General features: G+C 39.3%; 2 protein-coding genes across 2 annotated transcripts; one reads left to right on the top strand and one right to left on the bottom strand.

The window, feature by feature from the left end:
* The first annotated feature begins 3,305 nt into the window (after nucleotides 1-3,305).
* tmem101 (transmembrane protein 101) lies at nucleotides 3,306-10,976 on the top strand. Its single transcript, XM_079845495.1, has 4 exons — nucleotides 3,306-3,479; nucleotides 3,736-3,916; nucleotides 8,327-8,473; nucleotides 10,186-10,976. Exons 1-4 carry the CDS (start codon nucleotides 3,349-3,351, stop codon nucleotides 10,492-10,494), a joined length of 768 nt encoding a protein of 255 aa, XP_079701621.1. The 5' UTR covers nucleotides 3,306-3,348; the 3' UTR covers nucleotides 10,495-10,976.
* Nucleotides 10,977-14,259: 3,283 nt separating this feature from the next.
* LOC307116938 (uncharacterized protein) lies at nucleotides 14,260-20,666 on the bottom strand. Its single transcript, XM_079801489.1, has 2 exons — nucleotides 19,103-20,666; nucleotides 14,260-16,432 (listed from the first exon to the last, which is right to left on the bottom strand). The coding sequence occupies exons 1-2, from the start codon at nucleotides 19,373-19,375 to the stop codon at nucleotides 15,683-15,685; spliced, it is 1,023 nt and encodes a 340-aa protein (XP_079657615.1). The 5' UTR covers nucleotides 19,376-20,666; the 3' UTR covers nucleotides 14,260-15,682.
* Nucleotides 20,667-23,440: the final 2,774 nt, after the last annotated feature.

The following is a 23,440-nucleotide window of genomic DNA, read 5'->3' as shown; positions in this document are numbered from 1 at the left end:
ATATTCATCACAATAAGGGAGATCAGAAATAACACGCCATGTGTCACCGTGTTGTTCTTTAAAGCCAGTTAGACAAGTGGTGACAACTTGACTGTCACATGCTTAAGCTTTAGTAATTGAGCTAAGACTAATCAAGCACCAAGGAGGATTATGGGTAATATATATCAGGAGTTGTCACTGCAGACGCTTCTACAAACATTTGTGAGAGATGGGTCGCTCTCAGGAGCTCAGTGAACTCAAGCGTGGTGCCTTGATAGGTTGCCACTCGTGACCATTTCCTCACTACTAAATATTCCACGCTCAACTGTTAGTGGTGTTATAACAAAGTGGAAGCAATTGGGAACAATAGCAACTCAGCCATGAAGTGGTAGGCCACGTAAAATCACAGAGCGGGGTCAGCGCATGCTGAGGGTCACAGTTCGCAGAAGTCGCCAACTTTCTGTAGAATCAAGAGCTACAGTCCTCCAAACTTCTGTGGCCTTCAGATGAGCTCAAGAACAGTGTGTAGAGCTTCATGGAATGGGTTTCCATGGCCGAGCAGCTCATCCAAGCCTTACATCACCAAGTGCAATGCAAAGCCTGGGATGCAGTGGGGTAAAGCGCGCCGCCACTGGACTCTAGAGCAGTGGAGACGTGTTTTCTGGAGTGACCAATCACGCTTCTCTGTCTGGCAATCCCATGGACGAGTCTGGGTTTGGCGGTTGCCAGGAGAACGGTACTTGCCTGACTGCATTGTGCCAAGTGTAAAGTTTGGTGGCGGGGGGATTATGGTGTGGGGGTTGTTTTTCAGGGGTTGGGCTTGGCCCCTTAGTTCCAGTGAAAGGAACTCATAATGCTACAGCATACCAAGACATTTTGGACAATTTCATGCTCCCAACTTTGTGGGAACAGTTTGAGGACGGCCCCTTCCTGTTTCAACATGACTGACCAGTGCAAAAAGCGTTGCTCCATAAAGACATGGATGAGCGAGTTTGGTGTGGAGGAACTTGACTGGCCTGCACAGAGTCCTGACCTCAACCCGATAGAACACCTTTGGGATGAATTAGAGCGGAGACTGAGAGCCAGGCCTTCTCGTCCATCATCAGTGCCTGACCTCACAAATGCGCTTTTTTATCAGGTTAAACTGATTGTTAGTCACTCAAACCTAAAGTTATCAAAGTTATCTAAATTTCTCACCGTCGGTCGCGCATATCCGCCATGTTTTGTAGTTTTTTATATTTTATATTATAAAATTACACAATATTATTATATAGGATATTTTTCTTACACAAACGTTTCAATTCGCTTCAGAAGGCCTTTATTAACACCCCAGAGCCGCGTGGAGCAGTTATTTGACGGACAGATGCACTTTTTATGGACTTCAAAAACAGAGCAACTATAAATCCAATTCTAATGCTTGGATTAATCTGGAGGACTTTTGTAATATAACTCTGATTTTATTCGCCTGAAAGAAGAATGTCATACACACAGGATGACTTGGGGGTCTTGAGTCAATTATGGGCTAATTTTCATTTTTGGGTGAACTATCCCTTTAATCAGTTGTTAAATACCGCATCATTTGAGTATTTGAAGCCAATATGACACTTCATGTGCACTGTTGTTGCATTTTTATCTGGTAAACACTAGATGGCAATAAAACACTTCAACATATCCAAGTGTGCCATAATGAGACACACTAGTGCCAGTGAGTTATTGTTATTATACATTTTTATTAATGTATTATACAACAATATGTATATTGTACTCACATGTTCATATGTTATTATCTTAGTTACAAGTGTTTTGTTAGATACTGGACGCCTCCAAATACCGTTGGCGTGATCATGTTTCCCAGGATTATTAATTCACAGTACTAGGTGTTCTCTCCCAGAAACAGTGTTTTTACGACAAGTAATGCTGTTTGAAAATGCTTGCTTGTCTGTCTTTGTTGTAAGGGTGTCAAAACCACACCTCGTATATCTATCTACATCTATCTTTGACATCTAACCATTCACTCCGACCTTGCCTTTACACCGACTGTGACATATAGATAAGTCTGCTTGACCTTTTCTTATCAGACCAAAACACAAGTGTTCTTCATTTGCTCTTCACTTCTCCTTCGTCTCTTCTACCTCTCCGTTCATTCTGCAACTATCTTAGGCCTACTTCTTTTGGGTCATTCTTTCTCTTCAGAATGTTCATCTGTTAGAAACAGCACTTTACATTTCTTATAAACTAGAGTAAGATCAATCTTATTTTTGTTTAAAATTATTTACTATTACAATTTTAATATTTAGGCCTACTTGATTCATTTGTTTGTCTCTGTACTACTAACTGCTACAGTTTGTTGTTGTTTTTAATCCTAGGTTAACTTTTCAGGGCATCTTTTTTCAATTAAATGAATGAAAACAAAGCAATTGTTTCGTAGTTGTGATATTTAGGCTAATTAATTTTTGCATTCAGGTGGCCTATTCATTGCTAAAGTTGGCTGGCTCATGCATAACGTTAACACAGTTTGTGACCCAAAAAAAAAAAACTGATTTCTGGTTTATATTGAAATAGGCTTAGATCAATTAATTGATCTAAAGATTGTATACAGTTTAATGAGGAATTCGGCTCTCTGAGCCACCTTGCGCCCTCTGGAGGAAAACAACATTGTTTCTATATTAAAGAGTTACTATCGAGCAGCAAACGTTCACTTTTTTCCAACAAGGTTCCTGAACGGCGTGGCGATGGACAGTCCGAGTCATTTCCGAGAATCGGTTCGTTTGAATAGTTCGTTTCAATGAAATGGTTCAAATGAATGATTCATGATTATTTTACGTCATGACGCATTACGTCCTTGCTGAAGGAAATATCTTCGAAGAGAAATTGAATTTTTTTTGTGTAATAAATATCATGAAACTACTAATAACTAAACTATTCAGTTATATTGTGGCGTGAACCCACATTTATCAGTGAAAATATTTGGTATTCAAGACCTCTGTTTTATGGCCTACTTTTTTGTTTAATTGACTATTCTAAAGAGGAAAATGTTTTTATTTAATTATATATATTCGATTGAACCCCGTTATTCTGATTTTATATTAGTACCCCAGGGCACTTTTTATGATTTATTTATGATTAAATACAAATAATAATACAAAACATTTATTATTATTATTTATTACATTTTGTTATATATACACACTAAAAAAATAAGCTCAACAATAATATTTAACAATACTACAGTTCATTCTTCATATGTTGACTGACAACGGCTCTTCTTTTCACGAAGCGTTCTACTGATTCAATCAAAAGATTCGACTCAATGGAACGATTCATTCACGATCCATAGGAAAGGAGATGATACTTCCGCCATCCTGAACCATGGCTGCTGCAACCCGCAAAAAAGCACTGAGGTTTTTCTCGCAGTTCGGAGCCTTTATTCTGACTCGGTTCGGGTTCTGGAACAGCTTTAGTATGCTGATGCTGTTCGCGGAGCGCGCGGATGTGAAACGGTACGTGAACGTTAGAGGAAATCTCAATAGATCGCTTGCAGTGACACAGTATAAACACGTGAGACAAATCAAATTCATAATGAAAGTGCTTGTGCTCAAACTGGATTTGACAGACGTGTTTGTTTTGCAATACTTTTAAAGTTTCATTTAAAGAATTGACAAAGACCCCTCCTCCTCCCCCATACTACATAAAGTTGGCAAAGTCTAGCTAATAGCCATTCTCTTACAACTAATGCTTGTTTTCTTCCTTTTTTAGGAAGCCAGACATCCAGGTGCCGTACCTGTACATAGACCTGGGAGCTGCGGTGTTGTGTGCCAGCTTCATGTCCTTCGGGGTGAAGAGAAGATGGTTTGCCATGGCGGCTGCCATTCACTTGGCCCTCAGCTCATATGTGTCCTATATGGGTGGACAGGTCCATTATGGAGACTGGTTGAAGGTGAGAACTCATGTTTGTGTACATTTTGTAACTGTTTCTAGTGGCACAAAAAAGAACAGCACGGTTGCCCACAATGATGGTCTATTTTTGTGAGCCAACCCTTAAATTGTGGGATAGTTCACATCAAAATGAAAAATCTGTCATTAATTACTCACTAAGACAATTATTGTAAGACTTTCGTTCATCTTCGGTACACAAATGAAGGTTTTAATGAAATCTGAAAGCTTTCTGTCCCTCCATTGACCGTCTACGCCAGGGCCCGTATTCATAAAGATTCTAAGAGTCGTCTCAGAAAACTCCTAATTTAGCTTAAAAACTTTTACGTAGGAGCTATTCGGGACAGATCTGAGAGCAACTCTGAGCAAGGAAAATACAAAAACTTTTATCTTAGTGAAGAGGCGGGGCTGACCCTGTTGCTACGTATGACACAGTCTTTTGAAGACTGTGATTGGTTGGTTGTCCAAAAAGGAGCGCTTTTAAGTATAGGGTCTATTCTAAGCCTTCACTTTGAAATTACAAGCAAAATTGTCCTATTTTACAGTTCACACACACACACACACACACACACACACACACACACACACACACACACACACACACACACACACACACACACTACATATATGTAGACTGAAAAAATGTTTAGGGCCCAATTAAATTAAGCATAATTAATTTGTGCTCGTTTAAATAATTTAAATGTAGTTTTTTTATTTTAATTTAAAAAAATGAATTGGTTTTATGGGAATTGCATGTGTTTTTGTTTAAATTGAGATAAAATAAATTGATTGCGACCACTTACGATACAATTTTTTTGTGAATTCAACAAATCATTTTTTCCAGTGTATATAAATCCTTTTATGATTTACCATGCTGTTAATTTCCTATAAGGTATTTGATTGGCTTAGAATTATAAACATTGTTCCACTCTTTCCAATTACACTGATTGCTGGCATGTCTATTTAATTGGTGGTTTGAAAGTTGGATTTAATGCAACAAACATGATCCCTGCACGATCTAATCTATAGCGTCTTATTAAGTCACTGTCATCCATTTTCTGCAACACATTTCTTCTCCCTCTTCGTCTTTCTGCCATTTTCTCCGCTGCTAAAAAAACTCTTAAGCCTCTTAAAAGTCCTCGTCCGTGCTCCTAACAAATTTGATCTTAAGACCTCTTTTAAGGGTTAAGATGCTTTCTGAATTACTTTTTGCTTTACTAGGATTTTTTAGTTAATTTTAAGAGTAAACGCCCACATTTCTTAGAATTTTCTTAGAATTTTGTCACTTGGAGCTACTCTTTGCATTAAGATTCTTTATGAATATGGGCCCAGGAGTTTTCAAACTTTATGATGTCAAGGACCCCCAAATATGATGAACCTTTATGAGGGACCCTCTTCCTAAAATCCATCTATTTTTATGTAAGAAAAAACATTTAAACTGTTAGTAAGTGTGACATTATAAATACAACATATTACTTATAACATTATAAACATAACATATAAATTAAATTGGCTATACTTAATGTTGGATGTATAACCTTGAAGAAGAACATTTTCAATGAAAAATATATATACAATTCTGGAATGTATGTATAAGGCAAGTAAGGAGAGAAACATTTAGAAATTAAACAGTTAGAGTAGACTTTTTTTCCATTTTTGCGTTGTCTTTTTATTCTCTGAAATTTGCTGGGGACCCTTTAGAACCTTCTGGAGGACCCCAGTTTGAAAACCCCTGGTCTACGCAACTACAACTTTCACTATGAAAGTAATGAAAAAAAGTATCATTAAAGTAATCCATGTGACTCCAGTGGTTTTAAGTCCCACTGAAGTGCCTTGAAACGCGTAGCATTATTCAATGTGTTGACATCATTTCTACTGAAACAAGAAAACAGGGCGGGGCATATCAAACAGCTCCTCCCCTTTTTAAAAATAGCCAATAGCTCGGCCAGAGCCGTTGAGCTCGGTAAAGCTGCAGTTTCCTCCTAATCTCTAACCGTTTCTCCTCCTAATCTCCTCCATAATCACTTTAAATCATTCTGTCCCCCATCAGTGTTTCAACTTTTCAATTAATTCGAATGAAAGTTTAGCTTCCATATGCGATCTGATAACGCCGTGCCAGACTGGACACGCGTCGGGAATGACGGCCGTGCTCACCTCAGCTCTTCTCGTGATGAATGAAATCTGACTCCTGCTGCGTTTGTGATGTGACTTTCACACTTTATTGAAAAGACACGTTCAGTTTTGAATTGTAGTGTTTATTCTCTAACTGAACGAATTTTTTTTATTACTATGAATATCAAAACGACGTTCGGGACGGTGCCGCGGTGGGCAAGTGATAACCAATAGCTGTGGCTTTGGGAGTGGCCTCGTAGGGCAGTGAAGCAAGTGCATTCTGGGAGTTGTTGTCTTTCATCCACATGAGACAAAAATACTTTTCTCAGTCTAGAACAAGCCTGCAGCGCTCCTGTGAGAAACTGAAGCCTCCGCGCCTCGATCGCCTCCCGGTGGCCGGTCCAGTATAGCTCCTAAACCCCACCCCTCCATGTATTTGAATGGAGAGCGAGACACACTAAACAATTCAATTACACTTCAAATAATTGTTTCCTAAAGATGGTTTCTGTCATTTTAGGCAGTTTTTATTACGATGATTTCATTTCAAGTGTTCGTTTTTTAAATAAGTTTAGTTTTAGTTCGTTATTTGATGCTATAAAATCGGGGGGTGTGACGTCATGATTGACAGCTGAGATTGACGGCTTCTCTGAGTGAAGTTGTCACTGAGGCACTAACTGACTTTTTTCGGGATTTTGGGGAGGAGATTGGAGCTTTAGCTTTAATTTCTACATTTCTATAACTGTTTATTTCACACCAACATAATGAATTGTTCTGCATCTGTGAGAGTGTGGGCGGGCTTTTGATAATCGCGCCTCTACTTCCTGTTCTCTACTGCGCAGACTCGGACCCAAGATGTCAGCGCCTTGTGCGCGCCTACGAAAGCTTCAACTATGGTCAGCGGAAGTCAATGAAGTCGCGTCGTCCATATTTTTTTACGGTCTATGGTCTAGAAGGCACCAAATTCAAAAATAATTTCACATTTCTACTACATAAATGACCCAGTTTAAATACACATTCATCTTCCCAGCGCTGAAGTGCCCCCTTAAACAACTCCCAGAATGCACTTGCTCCGCTGCCCTACGAGGCCACTCCCAAAGCCACGGCTATTGGTTATCACTTGCCCACCGCGGCACCGCCCCAACGTCGTTTTGATATTCATAGTAATAAAATCATTTCGTTCAGTTAGAGAACAGACACTACAATTAAAAACTGAACGTGTCTTTTCAATAAAGTGTGAGTGAGCCGAACAAAAGTCCCGACCAGGCCCATCGTGACAAGGCAGGCAAACCAAGCAATTGCTTGGGCCCCGAGCTGGCCTGGGGCCCCAAGACAACGACACGTTAAGAATAAAATGCAACGACAAACTGTGTGAGCGCCCCTTTGATAGTCAATGCAGTAAAGTGCAATGACACTGTTATCGGGATCCCCCTTAAGGGCCCCTCTCAGTAGTCGCTGACAGCAGCCAGCCAATCACGCGATCTCTGCTGCCGGCAAAATACAAAACCTCCTCTACAGTCATCATGAAGCGGAATTATGCTTCAGGAAGCCAGAAAAGAAAAGAGAGAAAGGAAGAGAAGGATAAGAAAAAAACAAGATAGTGGTAAGTGATAAATGACACCTGATAAATGACATGAATCCTCAGATGACGAAAATGACGATATTTGCATCATCTGAGGATTTTTTTCAGAAATAAAATGCATAATTCTCTCGTCTCGGGGGGATATGAGGGGGGGAAAGTACCATAATTCGAATACGGGGACTACGGGGTTTCTACTGATACAAAGTTTAATGCTAAATCACTGAAGTTACCCTTTAAGCCTCCCATGTCTTTGTTTAAAAACATTTTCCTTGAAAGTTTGAGTTATATTAGTTTGAAAGAGCGTGATTATGAACACAATGAGGCTGTGAAAGAGACTAGTGAGTGAGTGAGTGGAGTTTACCTGATCACTGTGATGATGTATAATAATCGAGAACTCCTGTAGTCCCATTTAGACTCTGTTAGTACGATGGAACTGGAAGGGCTAAAATGCAAACTTGTTTAAGAGTTTTGGCTAATCTTCCTTGCTAAACAAACCATCTTCCCATTTATTCTGCCTCTGACTGCTCATGCAAATCCATTTTTCATACCACATCCACCCAAGGGGTTAAACATTTGCAATATAGTGTATGATCATGATACAGTGGTCAAAGGAAGGTTTGTTGGAATGTCAATCCTCTATGCCGTTTCGAGCATATATGGCCAATAGAGATGAATTCATATAAATGTGTTGACCTCCCGTGCTTTTTCTCCTAACCTGCACAGGTGAGGATGTACTCCAGAGCGATGGCCATCATAGGAGGGTTTCTGGTGCTGGCCAGTGGAGCCGGAGAGGTTTACAGACAGAAACCCCGCACGCGCTCGCTTCAGTCCACCGGACAGGTCTTCCTGGGGATTTACTTGATCTGCATGGTGAGTCTGTCCATCTGATCACTGCCCTGGCCTCACAGACTCAGATCAGACCGAGCCATACTTTGTTGCACGCTGTAATGCTTACCATTTGGAAAACGAGGGAATTTTAACCCCCCTCAATTCGAATAGTAGCCATGTTTACATGTGCACTCTTTTGTCATTACTTTTGTCAGAACTGCGACGTTCGTGGATCAATAGTTCTGTGTTGGTAATTTTTTAGATTTATCTATTTTTCTGTGAGCAAATCACTCCGCAGAAGTAGAGCAGTGCTGCGCCTTCTGAGAATATAGTCCCCAGTATGTATACGTTTATAAGATGACTGTCTCATGTAACCTTGTTATTTGTACGCGCTGTGGCTATACACATCACAACATGTAAATAGGAAAATGTTGGCGTTATTTTGTCACTTATTGACGTTGTTCATTTCGTTGAATAATTTGTCATAATTTTTGTCAACGACCTTTTTTCACTGACGAAAACCTGACGATAACTAAATAAAAACTAGTGTTGGATGACGAAAACTTAGGGAGGGACGATTAGGGAAGAGATCCAGTCAGATCTGATGTCTTGTGTAACAGATGCACACATTTGATTTGAACTGATCTAACGGCTGGAGAACACGGCGCTGTTGCGCTTCTACAGGCTCATCCCCAATCCAGCGCTCCAGAGCGGCTCACAATCAATGAATAACACACATTTATGCCACGCAATTGTTTATGAACTAATGCTGATGAATAATGACAACGTTTACTTTATGATGATTATATAGTAATATGTTTTAGACGGTTGTAACAATGCATATTTTGTCATCTGAACTTGAATGAGCTCCTGCAACTGCAACAGAGGCGCTGCAGACATTTCAAAATAAGAGTCCCTGTGTATTTCCAGCTTGTTTATAATTACAAGTCACGCATTATATATTCGTTTTTGGTTACAAAATAAACTGTATTTAATTTAATTCATAGTCAAGAGGAAAGACCAGTATTTGACACATATTCAATAAAGTATCAGGGTATTAATAGTTCACTAAAACCATTAAAAAAATCTTCATTACTTGAAATTAAATAACTGAAATTTGAAGCTTTAGCTTAACCTGATATGGCCTTCAGACTAAAACAGAAACACGAAGTTATAAAAAACTATATAGATGTTTTTAAAAAACAAACACAAAAGTGAACTGAGCTCTGTTTCGTGTATTTTTAATGTCAAAAACAAAATGATGTCAAAATGTCAGTTCAAGTGACAGTCGGTTATGTAAGGCTTAAATACTTAATGTATTTCAATTGAACTAAACTCATTAGATTTTAGCAGACTAAATCTACTGTACATTTAGTCGACTAAAATCTTATGATATTTACCCGACTAAAACTAAAAACAATTCAGGTGACTAAAATATGACTAAAACTAAATGATTTTAGTCAGAACACTGACTAAAACTTAATCAAAATTTGCTGTCAAAGTGAACACTGCTTATTGAGCCGTCGGCTAGCTGGAGCCATTTACCTCCAGTCTTTGTGCTAAGCTAGGCTAGCGGTGGGTGCGTCAGACAGAGTTATGGCACGGAGATGAGAATGGTATGTATGGACTTATCTAACTCTGGGGGATACGGTGAATAAGATAAAATCCCAAAAAGTCGCCGTGCTCCTTTAAAGGCCTTAGAAGTTCATGTATCGAAGATGATGTTCCTGATAATATTATTATTTCTCCTCCAGGTCTATTCTCTACAGCACAGTAAGGAGGACCGGCTGGCCTACCTGGACCATATTCCTGGCGGTGAGATCACCGTCCAGCTGCTGGTGGTTGTGTTTGGTGTGCTCGCGCTCGCCTACCTCTCGGGCTGCTACGTGCGAGTGGCGTCCCAGATCCTGGCAGTTCTGTTGCCTTTGGTTGTGCTTTTCATCGATGGGAACATCGGTTATTGGCACAAGACCTGCCACGTGGAGTTCTGGAACCAGATGAAGCTCATCGGGCAGAACATCGGCATCTTTGGATCGGTGCTTATTCTAGCCACAGACAACTAAAGATACAGGGATATACGCCAACATCTCTGTACAGGCAGTGCTTAGGACAAACATGAGAGATCGAGCGTGTTTCTCGGGATCATGCGAGTTAAAGTAATGCTCAGAAACTGTGTACACACTCAAAGGTGCAGAGGATACAATTCCCAGCTTGCTCTGGAGTCTCCAATCGCAAGCACAAAGTCTTCAAAAGACGGTTTACATTGCATTTGTTTCCTTTTTAATGCATTATTTAAAGTTTAAGAATGACTAGAAGTCTTAAAAAAGTTAAATTAAAGTTGAATGATGAATTAAGGGAAGTTTGGAAACATTATTGTCAGTTTTGATGTTAAGCTGTATAGTAATGTGGGATTCTTCCCATGTTACAGACATTTAAAATGCCACTGCATTTTTTTTTTTTTTTTGCTGCTTGTATTTAATTTGCATTCCTTGTACAACTTCTATAAAATCAGTCAATAAAAAAAATCATTTTGTACGGAACTTACAATATCGTTTGATTATTGCATACAGTTGCAAGAAAAAGTATGTGAACCGCTTGCAGAATCTGTGAATAATTTTAACAAAATAAGAGATCATACAAAATGCTTGTAATTTGTTATTTAGCGCTGTCCTGAATAAGATATTTTACATAAAAGATGTTTACATATAGTCCACAAGACAAGAAAATTACCCTGTTCAAAAGTTTACACACCCTTGATTCTTAACCCTCTGGGGTTCTTCATCTATGGGTCAAAAATGAGGGCGGGCTTAAGATAAAAAAGATTTGAGTAAAATCAATGAAATATATTTTTGATCAATAATATTTTTTTTTTTTAGATTTTATGATTTATAATTAATATTTATGCAATAATTATGACCAATTTTTTCCCATTGAATATAATAAAAAATGTAAATATATATATATATATTTCATTTTAGAGTCAAGCCTAGGCCTCATGAAAGCAATTTTTTAAGTGAGATCGGTGCCATCCGGTGGACACATTGAGCATTTTAACCACTATAGTGGATCTTATGTTTTGTAAAAAATTTAAAAAAATCGTAGCTTCATCGGAATGGTCCGAACCTTGGTGACTTTATTGGTACTTGGTATATGAACACCCAAACAAATTGGGGACAGGATCTGAAAAGTCTAAGTGGTCGTAAAAAAAAAGTCACACTCAGGACCTTCGGGTCAAAAATGACCCCCATAGGAAATGAATGGGAAATTAGTTTTTTTGTGCATACAATCTACAAATCAGCCAGGATGCAGAAAAAAAGGACTCAACAGTGAAGGGTGAATCTCTAAAACATCAAGAGTGCAAAACAGACAAAAAAAACCACACAAAACACAAATTAACACGTGCTATTCCAAAAGCTAATTGTGTTTTTGTGTGTGTGTGTGTGTGTGTGAGTTTTTTTTGCTCTCTTGATGTTTTAGAGATTCACCCCTTCACTGTTGAGTCCTTTTTTTCTGCATCGTGGCTGATTTGTAGATTGTATGCACAAAAAAACTCTCAAATTTTCATATTTTTGCCAATTTCCCATTCATTTCGGGGGGTCATTTTTGATCCGAAGGTCCTGAGTGTGACTTTTTTTTACGACCACTTAGACTTTTCAAATCCTGTCCCCAATTTTTTTGGGCGTTCATGTACCAAGTACCAATAAAGACACCAAGTTTCGGACCATTCCGATGAAGCTACGATTTTTAAAAATTTTTATTTTAAAAAATTTGGGTCAGAAATGACCGAAGAGCCCCAGAGGGTTAATACTGTGTGTCGTTCCGTGGATGATCCACCGCTGTGTGTGTGTGTGTGTGTGTGTGTGTGTGTGTGAAAATGATTGAATGTGAAGATCAATGTAAAATGTCTTAATTTGTCTTCTGGGAAACTTCTGTTGCTTCTGAAGGGCAGTACTAAATGAAAAAAATATATATATTTAAACAATATAAGAAAAATGTGGACGTCTCCATCCTGCATTGTGTTTCCTTCTGGAGCATCAGTGAATGTTTCAACCTTTTCTAATAGTTGTGTTTGAGTCCCTCAATCGTCCTCAGATCTCAAAATCACACAGTCCCTGCTGGAGAGGGTTTAAATATGCAAAAGATGCTGGAAAACTGAGGGATTTTTGGGACCTGGAGGGTTTTTCTGAAGATCGTTGTTCAGTTGAACTACTCAGGACAAACAAGAGACTCAAGAACAACAACACACACACACACACACACACACACACACACACACACACACACACACACACACACACACACACACACACACACACACACACACACACACACACACACACACACACACAGCCGTGGATCATCCAGGGAACGACACACGTATTAAGAATCAAGCTTGGGTGTGTAAACTTTTGAACGGGGTCATTTTTTTTGTCTTGTGGACTATATGTAACATCTTTTATGTAAAATATCTTATTCAGGACAGTAAATAATTTTTTTTTTTACTCCGCTCCACATCGTGCCTAACAACGCCTAGCTGTTATAAATTCACTGTAAACTACGGCTTCTCCAGCAATAGATAGATATATAGATAGATAGATAGATAGATAGATAGATAGATAGATAGATAGATAGATAGATAGATACAACAGCAACTCAAGAACCGTATTATCAAACATTCGTCAGCATTGTATAGTGTTCTTTTATCAACAGTATAATATCCACATTGGTTTTGATGAAATATTATCCCTCAAAGTGTACAAACTGGAACTAAAATAATAGCTTCAAATTCAAGTGTATGATTCCGCTAATAATCTGGTCAACAAGATAATGGTGATCAAACAAATATGGTCCAGCACAGAGGACACAATAACACAAAGGTCAGGCTGGTGCTCCAGGTATTGAGTTCCAAAGAGCAAACAAACCTCCTCTGTGGCTCCTCAAGCGTCATTCAGCTCGAGTTCACTGCCTAACCATTCTGAAACACACACTCAAGTCGAATTTCCTTTAGCAGCAATAAGCAAGAGCTTCTAAAAATAAGACAATTATTAGCATATTTCAAAATCAAACTATTGTACTGTTTATGCAATGTATTTTGTATGGGATAAAAAGTCAATTGGGTTTTGTCTATTGGCTCTGTGATCAACACAAGTTTATGATTCTTACATGTTTTGTTCATGATAATCTTCACTTTTATGATTTTCTAAGCCTAAATATAAACATCAGAAGTAAAATGCTAAAATTAGGCTATAAATGAACTACACTACATAGTTCAACGTCACCACCATTAATGTCCCACTTTAGTGCCTTGGAACTCGAAAACATTTCTTAATGATATTACACAGCGCCTGAAAATAGGCTAACTTCCGTCAACATAACCAACTTGACAACCTGCAGTCACAGGGAGCGCTGGGGACTATTTTGTAATATCATTGCGCCGCTGCACTCATGGTACGGCTCAAAGCTCTTGATTATTACGCAGGAATGAGAGATCTTTTCATTTTCCGTTGGCCTTAGTACACGATGTAACTACAGAAGAGTCAAGTTTTAAATAGGAAAAATATCGACACTTTTTTTTGTCAATTTTGAGCGAGATGCTAACGGTCTAATCAGATTCAATGATCTATGCTAAGCTATGCTAAAAGTGCTACCGCCAGAAAATGAGCCTATTTTCAAAAAAAGTGGTGTGTTCCTTTAATATTTAATTGGTCCTCTCTTTATTTTGCTTGTGTTCATAATTTCTTTGTATGTCCGTACAATTTGGCATGTTTTATTGTGTTATCACAAATAATACAATTGACTCAAATCACAACTACGCAATTTGCTTACAAAATCTTTAACACCTTTTTAATAATAATATTTGAATATAGGTTGAATATGTACATTAGGCCAGGCATAACTTTTGACCACTATTGTATGGCAGTTCATTGACTTCCCAACTAACATTCAAACCATGCGGCAAAAGCAAGACACTTTTATGGGTTTTTCGGGCTTCACATCATTACTCAGACTGTAAATGAGGAGACGTACATCAATAGAAAACGACCCCACAGCATCAATACTAATTCATGAAAATTAATTTAATACATTTAAATATAAAGTTTCAGTCTTAATTCAATTATTTTATTGTAATTACATTAAATGATTGGCGTTGTGCTGTTGTGACTTCACCCTTGCAGGCTCACTATTGGCTGATTCAGAGGTTGAGGGCGGCCATTTTGGGCTGACATCATTGTAGCCACCTCAGTCAGCGCTTAAGAATCAGTCTTCGACTTTGCTGAAAGTTGCTTTCACAAATGAAAAAACACAAATGAAGATATTTTTGTTGAAAGCTGATGGCGGAGAAAGGCTTCAGATAGGCCTCCATTGGCATTCAGTACATTTACACTCCCAAGACCCATAAAAAGCACTTAAAACGTCGTTACAAAGTCCATCTCACCACAGTGACTCTACAATAATTTTACGAAGCGACGACAATAGTTTTTGTGCGCAAAAAAAAAATCAAAATAACGACTTTATTCAACCTCTTCTTGTCTTCCGCGTGTGCCTCCACGACGCATGCGCGAGAATATGACGTAGTGCCGGGGTTCGGGAATCCATGAAATGCACACTTAAGCCCATTTTGAGAACTACGCCGAGACCAAAAGCACGATCAATGTAGAATTCAACAGCTTAGACACGTGCGTCTTCCTCTGCTTGTAAACAAATCGCTTCTGGGTCATGTGTCCGAACGCCGGATCTGCGTCATATTCTCGCGCATGCATCGTGGAGGCACACACGGAAGGCAATAACAAGTTGGATAAAGGCGTTATTTTGATTTTTTTGCGCACAAAAACTATTGTCGTCCCATCGTAAAATTATTGTAGAGTCACTGTGGTGAGATGGACATTGTAACGACGTTTTAAGTGCCTTTTATGGCTCTTGGGAGTGTAAATGTACTGAATGCCAATGGAGGCCTATCTGAAGCTTTTCTCAGCCATCAGCTTTCAACAAAAATATCTTCATTTGTGTTCCGAATATGAACGGAGGTCTTACGGGTGTCGAACGACATGAGGATGAGTAATTAATGACAGAATTTTCATTTTTGGGTGAACTAACCCTTTAAGTCAAAGCTCAAGACTATCTTTAAGAGCATTTCTGAGAAGTTGTATACATACAGGCTCTGGTCCGATATTGTAAACTAAGATTGTATTTCTAATAGCTGTCGACTTTTCCTCTCTTCTTCATTTGTGAGACTCCCAAGGCATTGGATCCTTATTTTTCCAGGTTCATCCTTTTCTTCTTTCGCTTCCGTTCTGCCATAAGTATCGCCGCCACCACAGTGACCATCACAGTTCCGGTTATGATCAGGACAGTGGCTGTTTCTGCGATACACAGCTGACCGTGCATCAATCCCAGAGACGCTCCAGCCAGTAAGAGCGGAGTGTGGCACGTGATGTTCATGTAATCATCCACGTGGAGATGCCGGACGCGGAGTATCTTGCTGAAAACACGATGCAGTTCGCAGTCACACGTCCAAGGGTTCTCCCACATCTGCAGATGCGTGCTGGGCGTCTGAAGGTTTAGGAAGGTCTTGAACTTCAGGCTTCTCAACTGGTTGGCTTCCAAGTTCAGTATGGTGAGGGTTTGTAGGGGAGCCAGAGCTTCCGCTTCAATCTTGGAGATGTTATTGTGGCCCAAGAGAAGAACCCCAAGACCTTGTTGCATGGTCAGCAGACCTCCTTGGAGAACCGTCAACTGATTCCGTGCCAGGTTAAGGTGCCTCAGCATGATCAGGCCACGAAATGCCCCAACTTCGATGACCTGAATGTGGTTGTGACTGAGATCTAACCTCTCCAGGCTTTCTAGGTCCTCCAAAGAGTGGGTCTCAAGGCGCCCCAGAGCGTTGTGGGAAAGCTTGAGATCTTTAAGATAGGTCAACCCTTGAGAGAAATCTGGAGGAAGGACACGGAGCTCATTGTAAGCCAGGTCCAACTTTTCCAAGAAAGTCAGAGAGGAAAGAGCCTGGAACAGAAATGAGGCACATTCAGCTAACAATCCTTTTAACCTTCTGGCCCTCTTCGTTCAGGGGTCATCCCATACAATTGTACACTTCATTTGTACAGAGAGTCTGGCCACTCTCCATTGACAAGCGTTTACTTCCTTGAAGCAGGTACTCTGTTTTAAGTCTAAAACTATTGGATCTGCCATAACCAATCGCTAACGTTTGGTCGTGATGCATGTCATCTCAAACAAACGCACAACATCATCGTCATCGTTCTCAGCCACTCCCTCTGTTTGCTGATTGGACCGGTTAAAAATTGACCGGAGAAAACCCAGAGAATATACCGCAATTCTAGACGGAGTACTGAAGGAAAATGAAAATTAAGCGGAAGTACGTAGGAGGGCGGAGCCAGGCTAATACTTGGCCTTGATAATTGACCTTGAAATGTAACTTTTCTCCCCAGCAAAACCAATGTACTGTTTGTGCAATATATATATATTTTTTTCATTTTCATTTCATATGCCATATTTATACAAGAGCGATTTTCCCTATTGGAAACAATACACTATTTTTCTAATATATTTTAAAATATTTTTTCAGTTAAAGCAATATTCCATGTTAAAGAGAGACAAGGCATTCAGGGCCAGATTCACTAACAGCTTGCTCCAGCCCAAAATCCTCTTTTGACATTAAAAAACGACTGTCAGGATTTACTAAAGACACGCAGTGATAAATCAGCGCTGAAAAGGCATGGACAGGGTTATTTTTGCAGCTGATCTTATTACATATACATTTGTAGGAGTTTCCCTTTCAGACGCAAAATGTATGGAAGGAGAGTATTTAAATGAATCATGTAAAGTGATTTACTAAGGTTTGCGCCATTATTTACCGCCCCCCATGTCTTAAACCAGATGCTAACTGGTAGATTGCACTGGTCATTATGGAAATTATCCAGCTGCATCGGTTTTTTTTAATGTTATTTGCTCGTAGTCAGTAAATCACACTCTTTCCACTCGCATCTGTGCTTTTTCTGGAATCTTGTTCTAATTTGCCCCGTTTAGTAAATAATTCTCTAGTGGTTTTTAGACAAATACTTTATTTGGGTTAAAGAGGGTTGAAATTTAAAGACTAAAGAGAAAGGCAGAGGAATGCATTTTCAGATCGAATTGCACTCAATTCTATAATTATTTACACACTCCTGTCGTTCCAAACCCATGTGACTGTTTCTTCTGTGCAACATAGGAATATGATTTTTGAAAGATGTTACAACTGTGAAACATTAGACACTTTCATTAAAGGAATAGTTCACCCAAAAAATTGAATTAGCCCATGATTTACTCACCCTCAAGTCATCCTAGGTGTATATGACATTCTTCTTTCAGACGAATACATTCAGAGTTATATTATAAAAAGTCCTGGCTCTTCAAAGCTTTATAATGGCAGTGACTGATGCTTCGTTTTTGTAGTCCATAAAACTGCATCTATTTAAGTTAATAAAGGCTTCTCGCTGTTCAAAATGCTTACGCTACTTCTGGCGAGTGTTACTGGTGTGCAATGTAGTCAGACTGCAAGAGGCGCTACACTTTTTCCGTAAATTGAATATGGAAGGCGATCAGGTGAAAGCTAGATAATTTACATTATAAAGTTTTAAATATGGATATATTTTTCTCACACAAACGCACCACTTTGCTTCAGAAGGCCTTTATTAACCCCCCCCCGGAGCCGTGTGGAGCAGTTATATAATGGATAGATGCACTTTTATGGACTTCAAAAAAAACCCAACAGTCACTGCCATTATAAAGCTTTGAAGAGCCAGGACATTTTTAATATAACTCAGATTATATTCGTCTGAAAGAATGTCATATACACCTGGGATGACTTGAAGTTTTGGACTGAACTATCCTTTTAAATACACCTAAAAATAAAGGTTCCAAAAAGGTGTTTTTAAAAAATATATATAATCAACATTCTTTATTGGCATCTATGGTTCATGAACTACCTTTAACATCCCTAGCTAGAGCCTTTCCATTGGACAAATGGTTCTTTATAGTGCAAAAGGGTTCTTTAGATGAATAAAATGTTCTTCACAATAAGAAAAAATGGTTCTTTTGAGAACTGGTCACTGAAAGGTTCTTTGGGGAACCCAAAATAGTTGTTCTAAATTCAAAATAGGGGTTTCATAGTGATGCCATACACTCTAAAAAAAAAAAAGGTTCTATATTGCACCAAAAATGGTTCTTGGCTCGTAATCATAGGGGAACCTTTTTTAGTGCTATATAGCACCAATTTTGGTGCTTCAGTGGTTCTTCAGCGGTTCTTCACCGGTTCTTTGACTAAGGTGCTATATAGCACCTCTGAAGAACCGCTGAAGCACCAAAATTGGTGCTATATAGCACTAAAAAAGGTTCCCCTATGATTACGAGCCTTTTTTTTAGAGTGTAAAGAACATTGCGCAATGTCCCATGCATATTTATGTTTATCCATGTAACCATATGCCAATAAAGAACCTTTATTTTTCTTAGTGTGAAGAACAATTTAATAATCTGAAGCTTTTTCCACATAAAAAAAACCTTTTGTGGCTTCTTAAAGGCTCTTCATGGAACCATTGACGCCAATAAAGAACCTTTATTTTATAGTATATAGTATAGCTGGACTTTTTTTTTCGTAAAGGCAACCAAAATGAAGCGCACCTGAGAATGCACCACCTGCATGTTGCTTTGTGAAAGCAGAAGGACCCGGAGGGCCCATATCCCAGTAAAAGAGGTACTCCTCAACTCCGACAACTTATTCCCACTGAGGTCCAGGAGCCACGTGCCATGAGGAATACTGTGGGGAATGTGAGTGAAGCCTCGGGATCGGCAGTCCACCAGCTCAGACGCTTCGTAACAAGAACACTGATGAGGGCAGAGCTTCGAGCTCGCGGCAAACAGGAACATGATGGGTAAAGATATGACGCAGAGCATCTTCAACAGTCAACTGGTATATTCCTGCACAAATATAATTCATTTTCAAACGGCTTGCAGTCTGAGATCTACAAGGATTTGTGGCTTGGCATGAGTACTCAAATGATATAAAGAGCTAAATCCTTTAATCCGTTTATCATTTCACACAATCAGCATCAGAGTTCATCATGTTGGTCAACATTCTTCCTGGCCAATTGTGTATAAATCAAGACATTCATTCATAATTAAAGAAATCACAGATCTAAATGTACTTACCGCAAACCGGTCTTGAAGAATACGGAGCCACTGGTTGAGTTGAAACATGCCACTCTCATATCAAATGGCACATTTTCCCCTACATAATTCAATTTGCATTCAAACTCCTACCTGAAAAACACTACGTTTAATCATTTAGCACTTACAAATGAGGCTGACATCTGCGCCCTTGTTCCACTACTAATAGAGAAACAAAACCAACTTTTCGGATTTAAATCGCAAACTGGATGCAGAGCGTCCTGCATGCAACCCTGCTTTTGAGTCTCCATTTAACATTTGACTTGATTTAAGACTCAAGAAACAAGAGTACCTGGTACATACTGAATATTTCATTGAACCATCAATTTAGAAGCAGGACGTGTAGTCTTACAGTCAAGCATGTTCAAGATCTCGATAGAAACCCCAGGAGCATCTTACACCATGTTAAATCTTGGTGAGGTGTTGACAGGTGCCAGCGGTGTGAATGGAACCGGTGTATTAGTTACAGTAATAATCCTTTATCCTTAATCAAGAACAATCAAGACCTTTTGACATTTGCCGTAATAGGGTCAGGGAAAGTCAAAACCTTTTATAGTTCATAGCAGTGATGAATAATTCAATGAAACTCTATTCATGTAATTAACCCGAAGGCTGTAGATAATGAGGTTTAAGATATTTGACCAGTAAACCTCGCTATAATTACATGTAGTTTTTACAATTTCTAAAAAATAATAAGTGCAAATAGTGATAGCTGCACCAAGTGGAAATAGTAGCATTTCTTAGCGATCTGCTATTTACACTGGTTAGATTGTATTTATACTTATAGTGGCAGATACTATTTGCACGTCAGTGTTGTTGAACACTAAACAGTATACAATAATAACAGCGTAAATGATTGCATTTGTTAAATTATTAAATGAATGCCACCTTATTGGGACAATAAAACCCTCCCTATATGATATACACATTAGACATTTTATTTAGACTTTTCGAATATTTTCTTCATTTTGTTGAAAATACATGATGTTTTATTAACATAGTTCGTATCAAAATAAGCTACCTCATCACTGCACATTTTTATTCAACTCATCAGCTCATTAGTAGAGACTGCAAAACTTGAATTGGTTGCGTCTGATAAAGGAGACATCCAAAATGTGCAATGGTGAGGGGTCCCCAGGACAGGTTTGAGAACCTCTGTGTAAATCTATCACGGTTTAAAGGTGCAGTATGTAAGAATGACAGCTAGAGGTTGAAATGGGTACTGCAGTTCAAATTCAAATTATTGTTTGCCCGCCCCCTCCTCGGACTCGATGCTCACGCGGGTTGCCAGCAAGCGATATTTTTTTTCCCAGGATGGTAGGGGAAGGTACCGCCTTTTTCGTCTATGATTGGCTAGAAGGGCTCTCCTCCGATTGGTTATTTGATTTGGCCGTGAAACGTCATCTCACGTTCATGGCAGGCCAGGCTGTCGTGTGCGTGCCGTCAGATTTATATTCCAAGTTCACATGATGTATCTAGGTGAGGCAAACACTATGAGGGTAAATCGACTGTACAGTAACTTTAAAGCCACACAGAAATGTGGTGGTTAAGGGCCACAGTGTCGTGCCAATGTGCTGATTCATCCCATCTTCTTCTATAGCTAGGAGAGTTTTGTGTCATGCCAATGTGCTAATTCGTCCCATCTTCTATAGAAACAATCTCTTTCCAAAACAAATAACATTTGTTAGCCATTTCAAGGTAGAGTTAGGGTTAGTTAATATACCTTGAAATATAAATCTGAAGACACCCACATATAGTGCTTTTCTTAGTAGGCTATGTTGGATTGACTTTGTTTACTTCTGTTGTAAAGACGATCAAAACAGACTAGCTGACAGCCTGCCATGAACGTGAGATCTATAACCAATCGGAGGAGAGCCCTTCTAGCCAATCATAGACAAAAAAGGCGGTACCTTCCTAGGGGTGTGCATTGGCACTGCCCTCACAATTCGATTCGATTACGATTCACCAGGTAACGATTCGGTTCAATTCGATTCTACGATGCATCAAAATTCTACTGCACACAACAAGGCAAATTTTTAATCAGTCATGAGGCAATACAAACAACAGATTGTATTGGCTGCTATGTGTGTATTATCACTCTCCTGTATCTTTACATTTACATTTATGCATTTTAGCGGATGATGTTTTCTTTTACATAAATGTCATTAAATAAAAGAAAACATAAATCACTGCGTTCAGTGCTTTGAATGAGAAATGTTCCTCTTCTCTCTACTTTAGAACGATCAACATGGTTTGTGAAGTTAGTTGTATTGCCAACGTACTTGATTTTAGTGTGGCAGGTTTTACACACCGCGTAAGTCTTGTCTAGTTTCCCATCAACTTCGTAGAATCCGAAATGTGCCCAGATGTCCGCTTTCCAAGCTTTGGGTGCGTTTTTAATTACCCGTCTATTGCGGTCATCTCCCTCCGCCTCAGCCATCTTGATTGTTGTTGTTGTTATGACCCTGGAAGTAATTGAAACTTCACAATTTTATTGTCCAACTCAAGGCCAGAAAATAAACGGTGACATAATCGATTTTGGCACTTTGCCGCATCGATGCTGAATCGTGCATGCCCCGCATTGTGATGCATCGCCGAATCGATTATTGTTGACACCACTATACCTTCCCCTACCATCCTGGGGAAAAAAATATTGCTGCCAGCAAGCCTGCAGCGCTCCTCTCAGAAACTGAAGCCTACGCGCCTCGATCGCCCCCCGGTGGCTGGTCCCAGTATAGCTCATAAACCCCACCCCTCCATGTATTACATTGGACGCGAGACAAACTAAACAAATTACACTTCAAATAATGGTTTTCTAAAGATGGTTTCTTTTTTTAAATACGTTTAGTTTTAGTGAGTAATTTGATGCTATAAAAAAGTAGTGTGACGTCATGATTGACGGCTTCTCTGAGTGAAGTTGTCACTGAGGCACTAAGACTTTTCTAGATTTTTGAGAGGAGATTGGAGCTTTAGCTTTAATTTCTACATTTCCATAACTGTTTATTTCACACCAACATAATGAATTGTTCTGTTCTGAGTGTGGGCTTTTGATATCGCCGTCTATTTCCGGTTCTATACTGCGCAGACTCGGTCCCAAATCTGCGCAAGATGTCAGTGCCGTGTGCGGGCCTCCGAAAGCTTCAACTCTCGTCAGAGGAAGCCAATGCTGTTGCGTCATCCATATTTTTTTACGGTCTATGGTTGCCAGTTTGAGGACACGCAACAAGAATGAGCGAGCAACAATGGAAGGCGAGGAGACTTATGTAAGTTGATTTATCTACGTTTTAACATGCTTCCGTTAATAGATTTCTATATGGATGCCGAGGCTTTTTAGGACGGGTAGAATCTGCGATCTATGACCCAGCTTGTTTGCTGGCTTCCATGGCTGCAATACACTGTTTTCTCCACCAACTGGCAACCTGGGGTGGTGCAATACTATTGGGTAAACTGGCAGCGTGCGTTCACACGGACCAAAACAAAAACAGACATTCCGACACGAAACGCACATTTCAAAGTAGAATAACTGGCTGTAGTAGAAACGAGTATGTGAACTCGGCACGTTTCCTAAATATCTGCAAACATATGATGGAATTTTGATGCTTTAGTACAGTCAAAAACTTACATACAGCACCTTTAACTACTGTGTTTTTTGCTAAACGAATAAAATGCTGTTTGATTAGAACATGTGGACAAAAAGCCACATAACCAAACCTTGGACTGAAAGGGCAAATATTTTAACCCTTTTTGCAAGCTTAGTGTTCAAACATTTCTGAAGAAGCAACTGAAAGTACA

This window comes from Gobio gobio (assembly GCF_949357685.1).
Source record: "Gobio gobio genome assembly, chromosome: 20".
Lineage (NCBI taxonomy): Eukaryota > Metazoa > Chordata > Actinopteri > Cypriniformes > Gobionidae > Gobio > Gobio gobio.
The sequence above is the reverse complement of the archived record's forward strand: the minus strand, read 5'-3'. Positions and strand labels throughout refer to the sequence as shown.